Source organism: Stenella coeruleoalba (genome assembly GCF_951394435.1).
Source record: "Stenella coeruleoalba genome assembly, chromosome: 16".
Lineage (NCBI taxonomy): Eukaryota > Metazoa > Chordata > Mammalia > Artiodactyla > Delphinidae > Stenella > Stenella coeruleoalba.
The window spans coordinates 81,897,969-81,914,365 of record NC_137162.1 but is presented as its reverse complement, the minus strand read 5'-3'; the positions used below and the strand labels follow the sequence as shown (position 1 = coordinate 81,914,365).

The window sequence follows — 16,397 nt, the reverse complement described above, 5'->3', positions numbered from 1 at the left end:
CATAATCAGTAAATATCTGTTGAATGAACAAATGAATAAGTGACCCATAAAAACAAACACAGCTTTAGCGGATAAATGTTATACTTGGCAACATGTTGAAAATTTTCGTCCTTAGCTAGCCTACTGAACTCCACTCAAATAAAATCAAATGCAGCTCTCAAATATTTCCATCTAAAAGTAAATATTTTTTTGAGAAAAACCCAAAAGTATGCATTAAAAAGTAACCTAAATCTTGGACAAATATAAATAACTATTCGTACTAGGATCTAAATTTGGTTGTGGGAGTTCAAAGACATAAAGAAAAAACTAGGATAGCTGGAATCTCCCTGAAATTGTTCATAACCAGCAATTCCACATCTCCCCACAACATGTATGTTGACAGAGGTCATTTTTCCAAGAAAAAAAAATACTGAGGTTCAAGAGCTCCTAAGCCAGCTCAGGGCCTATCCTATCCCAGGGTGTACTACGATTATTCTTAGAGCACAGGACAGGCCTGGCACACGTCAGACTCTTAATTCATTATTTAATAAATGAATATAAGGCTGAACAGAATCCAAGGACTACAACAGAGACCAAATCTGATGCCTTAAAGGATAATTAATTCTCAAAGCCCACTCAAAGAATATAAACAAAAAGTGATTAATACTTTCAAAATAGCCAACTCTCAATTATCTGCACTAACAAAGGAAGACGCCAATACAAGAAGTGCTCAGTCCTAATATAAAATGCATATGGTAGAAGAAAGGATAAAATGGTTATGTGTAAATCAGACAGAAAAAAATTTCTGCAGGTGCTCTGGGCCACCAGGCAACATGTGGGAGAATGCACTTATGTGAAATCTGTCCAGCTGCAGTGTTCAGTCCTCTATTCAATTTTGTTTCCACTCTTTCAAGTGTGAGCTGACCAGGCACTGATGGAGACACACCCAGAGCATATCAGACACTGGCGAAACCAGACTGTTTTAAGACACGCCTTGAACAAGCCAAACTGCATGACCCGTTTGCAGATTAGAATGAACTCAACTTTCTACACCCACATGCTTAGACCCAACAATAACTGATTGGCCCCACAGTAAAATTAACTCAAACCTAGCTATTTTATTACAAAGAAGACTGAAGTAGTATGATTCTCTCCTGCTTTTACTTCTCTATCGTTCATATTTGATGACAGCACACAAATAACCTTCTAATGAATGCTAGTAGCTCATAAGAACTCGTTACCATAATTATTAATATCCATAGAAACACAGGTGTGGAACAGTCCTTACGGATTCCATCCAGACCTTTTATTTTATGACTTATAGTACCGAGACCCTCACAAGGGTTGAATGCCCTCCCTACCCAAGATCAAACCTCTCGTGCTGGCAGAGCCAGGCTCTGTGCTCTTTCTGTCTCACCATCCTGCCTACCTGCTCTGCATCTGATCATAAGTTCTAGGCAAATATCCCAGGAACAGCCCCCGAGTCAAGTCTCACCTAACTCTTCATTTGTGCTGTCATTATCAGTAGCAAATGGGAATCTCTTTTGTTCGGCAATAGACTTGGCCTGGCTCTGAAATAAAAACAAACATACATTTTTAGCTCATCGCAGATGAGGAGAAACTTACCATGAAACCTGTATTTAAAAGAATTAAAGCTACCTTTGATTTATATGAAAGCAAGAAAATATTCACATTAAGTCACATCAATCATGTACTTCAGGGACACAATTTGTGCTGTAACTGATTTGCTTCCTCTTCTTATCACTAGTGGTTTTTGGTTTCCGGGAACACCTATCTTTCTACTTTCATGGGGATTAATCTTCCCGGCTGTTTCAAAGCTCCCTCCACACTACTCAATGACATCGATCATGTTACAAAGATCACACTCTAGTGTTTGGTCTCCAAAGTGGCTTGATAACAGAATATTTTTTCAAATAAATTTATTGATTTCTGACTGCGTTGAGTCTTTGCTGCTGCGCGCAGGCTTTCTCTAGTTGCGGCGAGCAGGGCCTACTCTTCACTGCAGCGCTTGGGCTTCTCATTGCGGAGGCTTCTCTTGTTGCGGAGCACGTGCTCTAGGGGCGCAGGCTTCAGCAGTTGTGGCTCGCGGGCTCAGTAGTTGTGGCTCGCAGGCTCTAGAGCGCAGGCTCAGTAGTTGTAGTGCATGGGCTTAGCTGCTCTGCGGCATGTGGGATCTTCCCGGGCCAGGGCTCGAACCCATGCCCCTGCATTGGCAGGTGGATTCTTAACCACTGCACCGCTAGGGAAGTCCCCCAGAATACTGCCTTTTAAACTTTAAAAATAGTTTAGAAGTAAGAGCTACAGTTTGTTGGGACTTCCCTGGGGGTCCAGTGGTTAAGTCTTCGCCTTCCAATGCAGGGGGCCCAGGTTCGATCCCTGGTTGGGGAGCTAAGATCCCACATGCCTCGTGGCCAACAAACCAAAAAAAAACATAAAACAGAAGCAATATTATAACAAATTCAATAAAGACTTTAGAAATGGTCCACATCAAAAAAAAATCTTTAAAAAAAAAAAGCTATAGGTGGTACAGGGATGACACCATAATAGGACCAGCAAAACCTGACCAAGGAACAAGACATGCTATTAAATAACGCAGAGCAGGCGATGAACATAACCATACTACTTGATGCATACGCAGACACGCACGTGCACACTTGGCAGAAAAGCTAAAGCAAAAGCGGAAGCTAGGAAAAAACTAAGTAAGTTAGTTTAGCAATTGGAAAGATTTTATAGGCAGCAACGGTCCAACATACAAAATGACGGCTCTATTGTGTTTTGGAGACAAATCATGTCTGATTATGCAAACAGCTGTCACTTTGCCAGAAGATTGGACTGTCGACACTAAGTTGTGATATGCTTAGCCTACAGGGTACACATTAAAATGATAACTTCATACCAGATTCACCTAAGATATGATTAAAACTTGTACACACACATAGACAGGAAAAACTAAGATAATACAAGACTAAAGATGTCGCTTTTGGCAAAACTTTACGATCAGAACCAAGTGACATCTCAATTATTTGAATTCCTCTTTTTGTTAATCCATTGTACAGATGCCTACAGGCATGTATGACAGCCAAATAATTCTACACAGGTGACTCTTCTGACTGATGGATATGCTCTTTGGCTAATGATTGGTACTCATTAGCCATAGTCTCTTGGGCTTCACTGACTCAACAGAGTAACAGGTATTTCCACCTACATTCCCTACACTCTTGAAGTCAAGATTGATGTTCAGATACAGAGTGGTTTTGGGTTTGCCTATAAAACAAGTCAAGAATAAGCGACCTCTACTTAGAACACAAGTTAAAAGACACAGGTCAGAAGGGATCCCATCTCAGGAGACTCAGAGTTCTCGCTTCATCCCATTCAGGACCCCAAACCAAATGAAACACCTGAAAATTCTACCGCTTTGGGAATGTTTATGCTTTATTTCTTCCAGTAAAACCTTGATGGCTAGAGGGGAACTCTGTCAGCTCTTTCTTGCCTTGCTCTGTAGCTGGGAGCTTCCACACATGGGAACCTCATTCGGCTTCTTTAGGAAGTGGTAGATTCCACAACACGTGAGGGCAGCACAGCACTGTACATACATCCAGGTGTGACCAGACACAAGTCCTTCCTGTTTACCAGCTGCTTACAGACAAACACATAAGTGCAAAACATTTTCTACTTAATAAATAGCTTAGAGCCAAGGAAAGAGGTCTATAAACAATGCTTTTAATACTTCAAAAACTTTTTATCATTTCATCCAGTGTTCAACGAAGGTCTTGGCCACCATTTGCCAAGACTTTGTGCAAAAAGATGGGAAGAGAAGAGAAATGAAATCCCATAAGAAGAAGAAATCATTTACTAAGCAACAATAAGAATATGCTGAAGAGCATATCTGATTTTAAAGGGTTTGTATTATATTAGAAATAAAATTTATAACAGAAGTGGGCAGGCAAAGTATAGTAGGGACAAATTCATTTCCTGATCAAAAAGAATCTTCCCCACGTCTAATACTGCAACTAGAGATATCTTCTGTGGACAGAGTGGAGCAGCTATGATCAAGGAAGTTTAAACACACAACCCCACGTTGCTAGTAGACTAACTCCAATCCACCTTTCAGGTCCCTGCTCATGGTTCAGTTCCTGAAAGCTGTCTTGCCTGATACCCCTAACTTAAGGGAGATTATGTTGACCCTTTGTTTTTCCTTCATATGATTTGCACAATTATACTTCTATGCCTACTTGTATAATTATTTGATTAGTAGCTATAGAGCCCTAAGTGCTGGGACCAAGCCTCTCTGGCTCACCACTCCCTGGCTAAGTACTTGCTTAGCTCAACGCTTGACAAAAATAGGTGCAAAATAAATATCTGGAAAATGAATGAATAAATGAAGAGTTTAACTCCCATATTTTCAACCTAGGGAAAACAAAAGGCCTAGACTTATCAGCTTTCTCCCGTAGGTTACTAGCTAGTACCATCTTAAACTGGAAAGGCAAATAGTAGGCAATATTTGAATTACTATCAGCAAGAAGGTCCCTAATAACTCTAAGAATCTAATCACTTCTCCAAGGTGGAGATGATCCAGTTTCTATTTAAATGTTTTCAGTGATGGCCAACTCACTACTTCACGAATTAGCCCATTCTGGTTTGGGACAAGTCTAATTCAAAAGTTCTTCCATATACCACGTTGACGACTATGCAATGAGTTAAGTAAAATCAGTTGATCATTCTCTAGTTTGCAGTTTCTACCCATACTGAGTAGTTCTTACATGAAAAGGCAGAAGAGCTTTGTCTGGAAAAGAAAAGAGTATCCCTAAAGGGAAATTTTAAACAAAAGAAGCCAACAATATCTATGTGGATGTTGAAGGAAAAGGCCTGGTGAAAAACTGTTAACCTTGGGCACTGAAAGAAGAGCAGCCTCACAGAATTAAGTGTGAACAAAAATACCCTGGCACGTTGAGGCAGCCGGGCCAGAGGGGGACACACGCTAGCACGATGGGTAGATGCACGTTACGTGGCACGGGGCCAGGTGCTCGTCCCCGGAATGGAGAGGTCTCTGGTACAGCTTAGCTGGTACTGATTAAAAAAACATAGATACAAAAGATACACAGGCAAAGGCTGGAAAAATAAGATTATACGCTACCTTCAAATCCGTAAGGCTCCTAGAAATAAGGTTCAGCCATGATCTCCTTTATTTCTTGGAACTTGAAAGTAAAGAGTCCTAGGTCCAGAATGACCAACCATCCAATGCATAAGACATAATAATTCAATGTGACTAAACACCAGATGACCTATCTTTATCTTATGCAACTGGACTCAACTCCTAGTTGATAAACAGACGCAATCTCTACCTTTTGGAACTCGTATCACCATGTTTCAGGTCACAAAAACAGAAGGCATAGAAGATGCATACCAGAATCTTTTCAGTGTTGAGAGAAAGCAAAGAGTCACAGGGTGGTGGTCCTTTGGGTTCGCAGTCGGAGTCATGGAAGTTCAAAAAGGATGACTCTGAAAAGCAAACAGTCCTTGTTATTCTCCTTACCTTAGATGTATGGCTCTTAGGTGCTTAACTATGAATTGCAGTGTGAAGAATCCACAAAATCAAAACAAGGACAAGTGTAAAAAAACACTAAAAGGGGCATCCTGTCTTCCACCTCTACAACTGGGTAACATTTTATAGTTTCCAAGTATCTCACACACGCCTCGGTGATTTTGTCCTCACAACAGTGAACACAGCTGTTAAGATCCTTTCATGGGATACCTCTGATGTGGCAGCATTTCCCAGAGGTTAAAAAAAAAAAATCACAAAGAGGGGAACAAAGTCAAGCCAGGAAGACCTGATGTTAAGAGGTATGTGCTAAGGATCTAGTATCCAGAATATCTAAAAACTCCTCAAATTCAACAAGAAAAAGACAACCCCGTTTTAAAAACGGGTAAAGGACTTGAACCGGCAACTCTCCGAAGATATACAAACAGCCACTGAGTACATGAAAAGATGCTCTACATCATAATTAACTAATGAATACAAATCAAACCACAAGGAGGTACCAATTCACACCCACTAGGATGGCTATAATTTTTTTTTTTAACGGGAAATCACAAGTGCTGGCAAGGAGGCAGAGAAATTGAACCCTTGTGCAATGCTGATGGGGATGTAAAACTGTGTGGCCACTGTAGAGTTGGCTGGTTCCTCCAAAAGTTAAAGATAGAATTACCACCTGGTCCCGCTATTCCGCTCCTAGGTACGTACCCCAAAGAACTGAATACAGGGACTCAGACAAGCACACATACGCACATGTTCACAGCAGCACTATTTACAATAACCAAAAGGTGGAAACAGCCTAAATGTCCATCAACAGAAAACAAATAAACAAATTGTGGTATATACATATAGTGGAATATTATTCAGTCTTAAAAATGAATGAAGTGGGGACTTCCCTGGTGGTCCAGTGGTTGAGAATCTTCCTTCCAATGCAGGGGACGCAGGTTTGAGCGCTGGTTGGGCAACTAAGATCCCACATGCCGCGGGGCAACGAAGCCGCACGCCGCAACTACTGAGCCCGTGTGGCACAACTAGAGAGTCCGCGCTGCAACTACAGAGCCCACACGCTCTGGAGCCTGCGTGCCACAACTCGAGAGAGAAAACCCACGTGCCACAACGAAAGATCCCACGTGTCTCAACTAAGACCCAACGCAGCCAAAAATAAATAAATATTTTTTAAAACACGAATGAAGTACTGATACATATTACAACATGGAAGAACCTCCAAAACAAAAACTAAGTGAAAGAAACTAGACACAAAAGGTCACATATTGTATGATTCCGTTTATATGAAATGTCCAGAATAGGCAAATCCACAGACACAGTATGCACCTTGGCGGCTGAAGGAGGGAATGGAGAGAAACTGCCTGACGGGCAAGGGCGTTTACTCTGGAGTGATGGAAATGTTTTGAGGTAATTGCGCTGCCTGGTCAATGTACTAAATGCCACTGAACTGTTCACTTGAACATGGTTGATTTTACATTATGTGATTTTTTTTTTTTTTTTTTTTTTTTTTTGCGGTACGCGGGCCTCTCACTGCTGTGGCCTCTCCCGTTGCGGAGCACAGGCTCCGGACGCGCAGGCTCAGCGGCCACGGCTCACGGGCCCAGCCGCTCCGCGACATGTGGGATCTTCCCGGACCAGGGCACGAACCCGTGTCCCCTGCATCGGCAGGCAGACTCTCAACCACTGCGCCACCAGAGAAGCCCAACATTATGTGAATTTTGCCTCAACAACTTATTTTTTTAAATATGCTCTAATGCAGCAGTCATTAAAGAGCACAAAATTATGTTCAAGAAACCACGTGAACCAATTTAGCTGAATTCTCACATGTGTGTATCCTAACGACAGGAAGAAGGACATGACGGATCCAAGAGCCCTGGTGGGGAGCAGTGACTGAAGCCGGAATGTTAAGCCTCACAAGGCACACCGGGGTTTAAAGGATGGATGGCTTCAGACCGGCGGGCAGAAAGGGAATGGATACTCCAGGCAGAATGAGTGGTGTACAGAAACACAAAGGCAAGCAAATGCAACGGGGCAGTGAGCAGACCACCCTAGCTAGAGGAGGGAGTCGGTGCCGGAAAATAAAAAAGGTGAGTGGTCAGACTAGGAAGTCATGGACCCAGAGAAAGGCTTTAGTCTGACAAGAATGAAGAACCAGTAATGCTTGTTGATAGGCAGCTGGATATACGTTCATCAATAACCTGTCTCCCCTACCTTTTAAAAAAGGTACCATTTGAGAACTCACATGTTGAACACTGTGCAAAGCACTACACAGACATGGCTGTATTCTCTTCTAACAACCTCTCCACTTTATGGAATTCTTTTTAGTTTCAATAAATAAACATCGACAAAATTTTATTTTTTATTGTAATTGAAGTATAGTTGATTTATAATATTAGTTTCAGGTGTACTTTTTTTTTAATTAAAAATATATATTTTTATTTTTGGCTGCGTTGGGTCTTCATTGCTGCGCACGGGCTTTCTCTCTAGTTGCGGCGAGCGGGGGCTTCTCGTCCTTGCGGCGCGTGGGCTTCTCATTGCGGTGGCTTCTCTTGTTGCAGAGCACGGGCCCTAGGCGCGCGGGCTTCAGTAGTTGCGGCACGTGGCCTCAGTAGTTGTGGCTCGCGGGCTCTAGAGCACAGGCTCAGTAGCTGTAGCACATGGGCTTAATTGCTTGCGGCATGTGGGATCTTCCCAGAAGAGGGCTCAAACCCGTGTCCCCTGCATTGGCAGGTGGATGCTTAACCACTGCGCCACCAGGGAAGTCCAAACATTTATTTAATTTTAAATGGTTGCACAGTATTCCATTGCATGGAATTTAACCATACCCCTGTCACTGGATAATAAGGATGTCCTTTCTTTTTCCTTAATACAGACACTTTCAATGAGTATCCTTGACCTATATTTTTGCAAATTTACACAACTGGGCGATTAAACTACAGTATAACATATGTAATTGCTGAGGCAAAGGGTGTAAACAATTTTAAGACTTTCCATATATATTGCTCCATTTCCATCTCAATGCTTAATAATTTCACTTCCATTCACAGTGTATAACACCACTATTTCCCTCTGCTCAAAGTAGTGCCATTCTTTTTATCTTTTCCAATCTGAAAATAGTACTAGTAAGATTAAACTTTTGGTTTATTGGCCATTTGTATCTCTTTTGTAAATTGCTTATATCCTTTGCTAATTTGTAACTCATCTATTCTGGCCTAAGATTTAGAGAAGAATTTCTAATTATCTACTTTCTAACCTCAGGACCACTTATGAAATTATCAATTTGAATGCCACCTTTATAACACATTATAGTCACTGGGATCTGTTTCTAGACTCCTTTTTTTAAAGGAATCTTTGAGACGATTTACATCTACCTTCTGCAATAGCTCTGACAGATGACTCTTCAATCTCTACATGGACATTTATTTCTAAAAAATTATAGTAGTTATTCACGATCGTTGTAGAAAATACAGAAAACTCACAGAATGTAATTAAAAGTCACTTAGAATACCACCATGCGTTGAGAACCACCATGAAAATTTTGGTGTGTATAACTAGGAGTGATAATTCTGAAATCGGGTGGCTGGGTTTGAATTCCTGTTCTCTGCCACTGCTTACCAGCTCTCGGCCACTGACTTAGCCTCCTCCATCTTCAGTTTCTTCATTTGTAAAACAGGGTCAGTGATAAACTATCTACGTCACAGGGGTGGTTGTGAGATTTAAATAAGGAAATATAAGTAAAGCATGTGGTATAGTTTCTGACACAAAGAAGGAGCTCAAAAAATGTTTGCTACTATTGTTATCATGAGGTTGTGAGAACTGAATGAGCTACATTGTTTTGTAAGCTGCCCTTTTAACTTAATAATATAATGTAAACACTTAACCATATGATTACATTTTCTTCTACATTATTTAAATTTAAACTTGGTGAGATTAGATATCATTTTAATTTAACACTTTAGACATAAAATTTCAATTCTCTACAATAAACCTGCATTTTGTTGTTTTGTTTTGTAGACTTTCTAATCCCTTATAATGATGTTTATTCTGACTTCAGTATCATTGTTTCAATTACTATAGCCTTACAACGAGTGCATACAGGTTAATGTAAAAGCAAAGCCTCATCACCTTTTCTTAAAAAAAAATTTCTTGGCTATTTGGATAGACATTCTTCCTTCAGATAAACTTCAGTCATTTTGTTAGGGTTCCAAAACAAAAAGCCCTGTATGATTTTTATTAGAATTGCATTAAAATTGTAGATTAAGGAGGGGAGAAACACTTGACTTCTTTACAGAATTTAATCTTTTATTAACCTATGTGGAATTTTATAATTTTTATACAGGATGTACACGTTCAAGTCTGTTGTGATCTTAAAAAAAAAAATCGCTTGATAACCACAGATTCATCGGTGGTTGAATCTATTATCTGTTGAGCATCTACTATGTTCCAGTCACGGTCTTAGCCTCAATGGTCGTCAAAACCATAAATGACCCCAGTGCTGTATATAGCATTCAGTGGGGAACCTGACAGTAATCAGAGCCACATAAAAAAATGTCAGAATGCAACAGTTTAAGAGTCATGACCTAGAGCATAATCGGGAGAAGAGGTGTGTGTGCTCAGGAAAAGCTTCCAGAGGACTGAGTAACGCCAGCCAATACCGATATAGTCACCATGTATAGGTACCCTTCCAATCCCCCTTTTTTTTTTTTTTTTTTTTTGGCGGTACGCGGGCCTCTCACTGTTGCAGCCTCTCCCGTTGCGGAGCATAGGCTCCGGACGCGCAGGCTCAGCGGCCATGGCTCACGGGCCCAGCCGCTCCGCGGCATGTGGGATCCTCCCGGACCAGGGCACAAACCTGTGTCCCCTGCATCGGCAGGCGGACTTTCAACCACTGCGCCACCAGGGAAGCCCCCAATCCCCATTTTAAAGAAGAGGAAAACGAGGCCGACAGCCTAAGCAATCTGCAAAAGGCCACCCTCCAGCAAAGCAATGGAGGTGTTGGTTGGCTGCCTGCCATGAAAGAGTGAAGGCAGATCTAAGCGAAGTTAAGGACTTCACAGGTGAAGGTCCATGGGAGGCTGGCAGGACCGGGAGAGTGGCCCAGGCAGAGATGCAGCATACTGTCAATCTTTTGCCTTCTTAGCTGACTAGAGCTGAATATTTTATCCGTCCACATTACTGAACTTTTAACAGCTCTATTAATGTCTTCATTTACACACTGGATAACTGTGCCATCTACACGTAATTACATCTACACATAATTACTGTGCCATCTACACACAATTACATCTTTTTAATATTTATACTCACTTAGCATCTTATTTTACTGGACAAAACCTCCCCAAAGTGCTCAATAATACTCGTGGTAAAAGGCACTCCTGCTTAGTCCTGACGTTAACATGTCATTTGATGACCCAGAATTTCCTCAACTTTTGACAGTAACACTTTTAACATTTACAAACATCTAGTGGGAAGCTGCTCTATGTGCCTATTTTGAGACTGATATATTTTACCATATAAAGGAAGGGTGGAGATCGATGCATTTTACCATATAAAGGAAGAATTCTCCTATTCTTTGCTTTACCCAAAATTTTAAATCAGGAAAGCTGGCTGAAATTTATCAAGTGATTTTGGATATTTCTTTATGATAATCATCATTTCTCTCCTTTGACCTATCAAGGTGATTAACGCAATTCCTTAAAAAGTTGAACCATCTTTTGTACTTCTAGAATAAAGTAATTGATCAAGGCAGATTATTCTTTTGTTTGCTGGCTTCAGTTTACTAATATTTAATTTGGATTTCTATAACTATGTTAATAGCTTTCTTTTCTGCCCCGAACTTTATCAGATTCTGACATCAGTGTTTTTGCTGGTTTGGTAAGGTCTGTGATACAAGACTAGTTTGTTCTAGTTGTAACTAGAGTTGTCTGGAACAGGAGGTTAAATTTGTTCTTTAACCTAAAAATATTTAACTCACTATGGATTCAGTTATTTTCAAATAATAACCCAACCAGCTGTATTTAAATGCTACAGATTTCCATGAAATTAGGAAAAGTCTGTTTTCTTCCTTGTTCAGGTCATACAAGTAATGTCATTGTGATTACTGCAGAAACAGTCTCAAAACACATTATAGAATCTCATCTTTTTCTTCTGCATCATCTTCCTGGATATTTCTCTACTGCTTCTTATTTTTAACCTATTAGCAGAGGTTTCTGCACTGTTGTCTCTTAAATTCTAACGGCCGCTACAGTTGCGCACATGCCCCCTCATTCATTACGTGCAGTTGCATCTGCTCCCTACTTACACGTCAGCCTTATCAGATTCATCTATTTTATTCTTTTCTAAAGAAGCAGCTCTTGGGTCTATTGATCCATTCCGTTGTTGCTCTGTTTCTAATTCATTTATTCTGGCTTTGGTCTTCTTAGCCCTGCAATTTCCTTTATTTCCTCTTCTAGTTTCCCAAGTTTAGTATCCAGTTCATTTATTCCCTTTCTTCTTTAGTATTAAGATGCCATGGAGGGCTTCCCTGGTGGCGCAGTGGTTGAGAGTCCGCCTGCCGATGCAGGGGACACGGGTTCGTGCCCCGGTCCGGGAAGATCCCACGTGCCGCGGAGCGGCTAGGCCCGTGAGCCATGGCCGCTGAGCCTGCGCGTCCAGAGCTTGTGCTCCGCAACGAGAGAGGCCACAGCGGTGAGGAAGAAAGATCAAAGACAGTGGGGACAGAAGGAGATATGAAGGAAAAAGGACAGGGCTTTGAGAAAATTGGGCACAGGAAGAGGAAAGAGGCACTGTTTCCCGTTTGTGCAGCTAGAGAGGGGTAGTGCCTGTATCTGAAGTGGGGAGTCTAAGAGGAAGAGTGCTTTTAGAGGGAAGTAAAGCGCTAAGTCTGGGTTTAAGCAATTGCTCATGAGATGCTAAACCAGGAAGCTGTCTTGCATGTAGTTAGGAAATTCCAGAGAAAGAGCTACAGATATAAATCTGATAATCATTAACTGATGGTAGATGATTAAGCAGGAAATGTAGGTAGGATCTCTAAGGAAGCTTAGGAAGCTTAAGTTTAATGAGAAGAAAAGAGCTGACCCTGGTGGGAACAAGATACTAAGAGGCGGAGGGAGAATCAACTTGATAATTTACCTTTTTTCTAAAGAGCTACCTATTTCTTTGAACTGTTCTACATCTTTGTCATAAAGCTATACAGAGTTATAGTGATTCCTAAAGGCAAATACAGTTGACGCTTGAACAACATGGGGGTTTGGGGTGCCAATCCTCCGTGCGGTTGAAAATCTGTGTATAACTTGTAGGTCGCCCTCCGAATCCGCAGCTGCACAACTGAAGATTCACCAACCACAGATTGTGAAGCACTGTAGTATCTCCTACTGAAAAAAATCCCTGTGTAAGTGAACCTGCACAGTTCCAACCCGTGCCGGTTAAGGGTCAGCTGTACTTGTTTCCTCTCGTTTTCCTTGATTACCCTTGCTAGATGATTGTCTAAACTTCACCAGTTATTTTCAAACAACCAGCTCTTCTACTTAAAGCGCCTCTTTCCCTGACTTCAAATGTAATTAATTAGTTCTGCAGCAAAGTAACAGAGGGGTTCAGAGCACAGGCCGTGGTGGCAGACTGACTCAGATGAGATGCCCAACTGGCTGTTTGACTTTGGGCAAGTCCTTTAATTTCTCCTAGCCTCAGATGCCTCATCTGTAAAACAGGAATAACTACCACCACACACCCTCTTAGGGCAACTGTGAGGAATAGACGTAATGCCCACAGTTCACAGAATGATTGTTAAATGTTAGTATATACATCTAGGCTAAAATTGCTGGGTTTTTCTTGTAAATTTCTTCTTCCTGCTTTCCTGAAGTTTATTTTGGCCTTCACAGTACTTTACAGCTTTCAAAATACTTTCACAGACATTATTTCTTTTGGTCCTCCATCCTCTGAGGCTGGTGGAACATACCTTGGGCTCACTGTACACGTGGGGAATGATGCTCAATGTTAATGGACACGTTTAAGGTCACAAAAATGAAGAAACAATGAAGCGAAGATTCGCCACAGATGCGCTCTAGGACACCCCATCGATAGGGGCACACGGCACATTTGTCACCGCTCATTCTGCCAAAGCGGGGTCCTTGTAATAGTCTACTACAGCAATGCCATCCAACTTCTTTCTTCTCGCCCTCAACCTTACACACAGCTGACTTTAAGAAGAGCATCTTCGGTGGAGAGACAGGAGCTGACTGTAGGACATTGAGACGGTGTATATAAACATCTTCTTTGAGGAATTCTGCTGTAAAAGGGAACAGAGAGATGAGGTGGTGGCTGGAAGGACTCGGTGGTCCTGTCTTTGTTGCCTGTTTTTTCAAGATGGGCGCTGCACCAGGCAGAAGCCACGGGTCCTCCAAGGAGACAGGACCGCAGGCAAAGGCTATAAGTACAGCTGTGGGCGGGCTGACAGCTAGAATGGTGGGAAAGCGTGGAAATTCTCAATCAAATAAGAGGACAGCATTGCCTCCTGCTGAGGAGAGGCGGTGTTACTGCAAAGAGCATGCGTGTGTCACACATTCCTGTCCTGCAAGGGAAAGCTGACTGAAAGTTTGTGTTTCCCCGAAGGAAAATGTTTCACAAGGAATTCCACAGCTGCTTCTGTGCCCATCACTTGACCACCTGGCTCTAGGTATAACAGATGGTGGGCCAGGTTCACCTGAACACAAGGATGACTGGGCTTTTCCCATGGAGGAGCCAGAACTTGGAAGTCAGGACCACATATTTATCGACAATTCTGGTCCCAGGTGTAGGGTAACCCGGGACGAGTAGACCGCATTACCGTGGCTGGAGGAGCTCCCTGAAGGTCAACAGGTGCTACACGGCATCAACTTGTAGTACCTTTGCTTTTTTTTTTTTTTTTTGTCAATAACTGGACTTTAATGAGTAATTCTGGTAAAAGCGTTTTTGCACAGATATGCAGGTATGAAACACATATAAAAAATGAACAAGAAGATTCCTTCTCTCCTTAAGTACATCTTAGAACAGCCATGACTAAGTTTAACGTGATATATATTTCAGAGCTTAAAACCCAAGAAACTTTGCTTTTATCAGTTTCTGCATTTGTAAGACAACCACTGTTGAGAGTGAAGCTAGGCCCCCCTGAAACCAAGCTGCCTGTCAAGTTTATGATTAACCTGTCTATCCAAGACTTTATTCTCTTTCCTATCCTGCTCCCTGTTCCCCCTCAAGATTGAGGCGTATCAAAGGAAAGGTGGGGGGAGGGTTGACCCCTGCGGGGTCCTCCCGGGTACCAAAGCCCCTCATGTCACCTGTTCCTTGTTTGTGGAAAAAGGCTTTAGTCTCCTAGGTCTTCCCTGAGTTCCAAAGAGCAGACTCAAGCAGTTACCAATTAGGGAAGTGAGGGAATGCAGAAACTAAGGAAAAAAGGTCAAGCAAGAAACGTAATGGTAGCTTAAACAGTTCAGCGACAGAAGTCCTAGTTCCTCCTAAAGGACGATAACCTTGGAGTTGTTCTGCAGAAACTAAGACCCCACCCAGGTGGACGATGGTGACGACCTGCTGATCACAAGCCAGACTGGTTGGAACCAGAAGCTTGATGATTAAGATCCCCAAAACATCACCTTATTTCCTCACCACCAACCAATCAGAAGGAAGTGCACAGGCTACAACTCTCACCCCAAATGTTGCCTTTAAAACCCTTCCCTGAAAGCCATCGGGGAGTTTGGACTTTCTGAGCATAAGCTGCTAGCCCTCCTGGCTTGGCGCCCTGCAGATAATCGAACTTTCCTTCACCACAGCCCGGTGTCAGCAGACTGGCTTTGCGGTGCTGTGGGCGTGCAGACTCAAGTTCGGTTCAGTAACAAGGACGTTGTAGATTACCTTGCTGGATGGTCCCAGGTGGTACTTTTCCTTTAGAATGTAATACCAGGAAAAGTAATAACAGGGAAAATTCTCCTCTGAAGAATTTATATGCTTCTTTTGTTCTAATAAAATACTATTCATCAGTGCCTGAGATGTGTAAGGTATCATAAAACAACTTGAAAATAGAGGCCGCCCACTGAGAATTAGATTATAAAGTCAACACATAACTAGTCCTCTAGAACAAGGATCTGCAAAAGCCATCTTAAAAGAGACAGGACGGCTTTTTAGCAAAACATGAATGTAATTTGACTGAAGCTGTATTAACTCAGTAAAGTATTTTAAAAGTAAAGTACTTGTAAAGAAGGTATAAAACCAAAAGAAAAGGAGTTGGTCAGCTGCACAGAATGGAAAAAGAAGCATGGAAGCAAGTTACGGGGCGCCGATCCAGGAACAGAACAGGATGGCAGGTGCTGCCGCCAGCATACTGGCCAGCGGGCCGTAACCACAAAGGCTGCTCACTTAGCCTGGGGTTATAAACTGCGCTGCAAATGCATCGCAGGCTCAGGGTGGCACGCGCTCTTAAGAGCTGAAGAGTTTCGCATAAGCCCACACGTACTGTCAAACGTCATCAGCTCTACTGGGAAGGCTGAAGCAGATCTAGGCAATGATGTGAAACCGTTAGAGATAAGGAAACACAGTGTCACTTAGAACACTCCAAACACAGGCAGGAAAAAGTCACAAGAGAAGTCAACTGGTCTTTCGTGCAGAAGTCGTGCCAGGTGGAGGACAGACCACCTGACACAGGACCCCCGGGCACCTGTGTGAAGAACGCCAGTGCCTGAGCAGAGTCCATGCACTGTGCCGGTTCCTGAGGCAGAAATGAAGCCACAGCAAATATTTCCCAATGAAACAAGGGTGACGTAGAATAAGCCTTTCTTAGCATGCTTTAAAACAGATAGCAGCTATTGATTTGGGGTTCTTTGGGGTTCTTTCT

At 42.2% G+C, this 16,397-nt stretch overlaps 2 protein-coding genes across 7 annotated transcripts in view; both read right to left on the bottom strand.

The window, feature by feature from the left end:
* The window catches only part of FAM89A (family with sequence similarity 89 member A), a 78,953-nt gene that overhangs the window by 15,751 nt on the left and 46,805 nt on the right, over positions 1-16,397 (bottom strand). The window lies entirely within an intron of this gene.
* Positions 1-16,397, bottom strand: part of TTC13 (tetratricopeptide repeat domain 13) — a 71,217-nt gene that overhangs the window by 48,337 nt on the left and 6,483 nt on the right. For all 6 annotated transcript variants that reach the window (XM_079899208.1, XM_079899209.1, XM_079899210.1 and 3 more), the window contains exons 2-3: positions 5,405-5,499; positions 1,475-1,550 (exon numbers count right to left, since the gene is read on the bottom strand). In XM_079899208.1, coding sequence (XP_079755334.1) covers positions 1,475-1,550; positions 5,405-5,499 — 171 coding nt within the window. The remainder of the gene's footprint in view (positions 1-1,474; positions 1,551-5,404; positions 5,500-16,397) is intronic.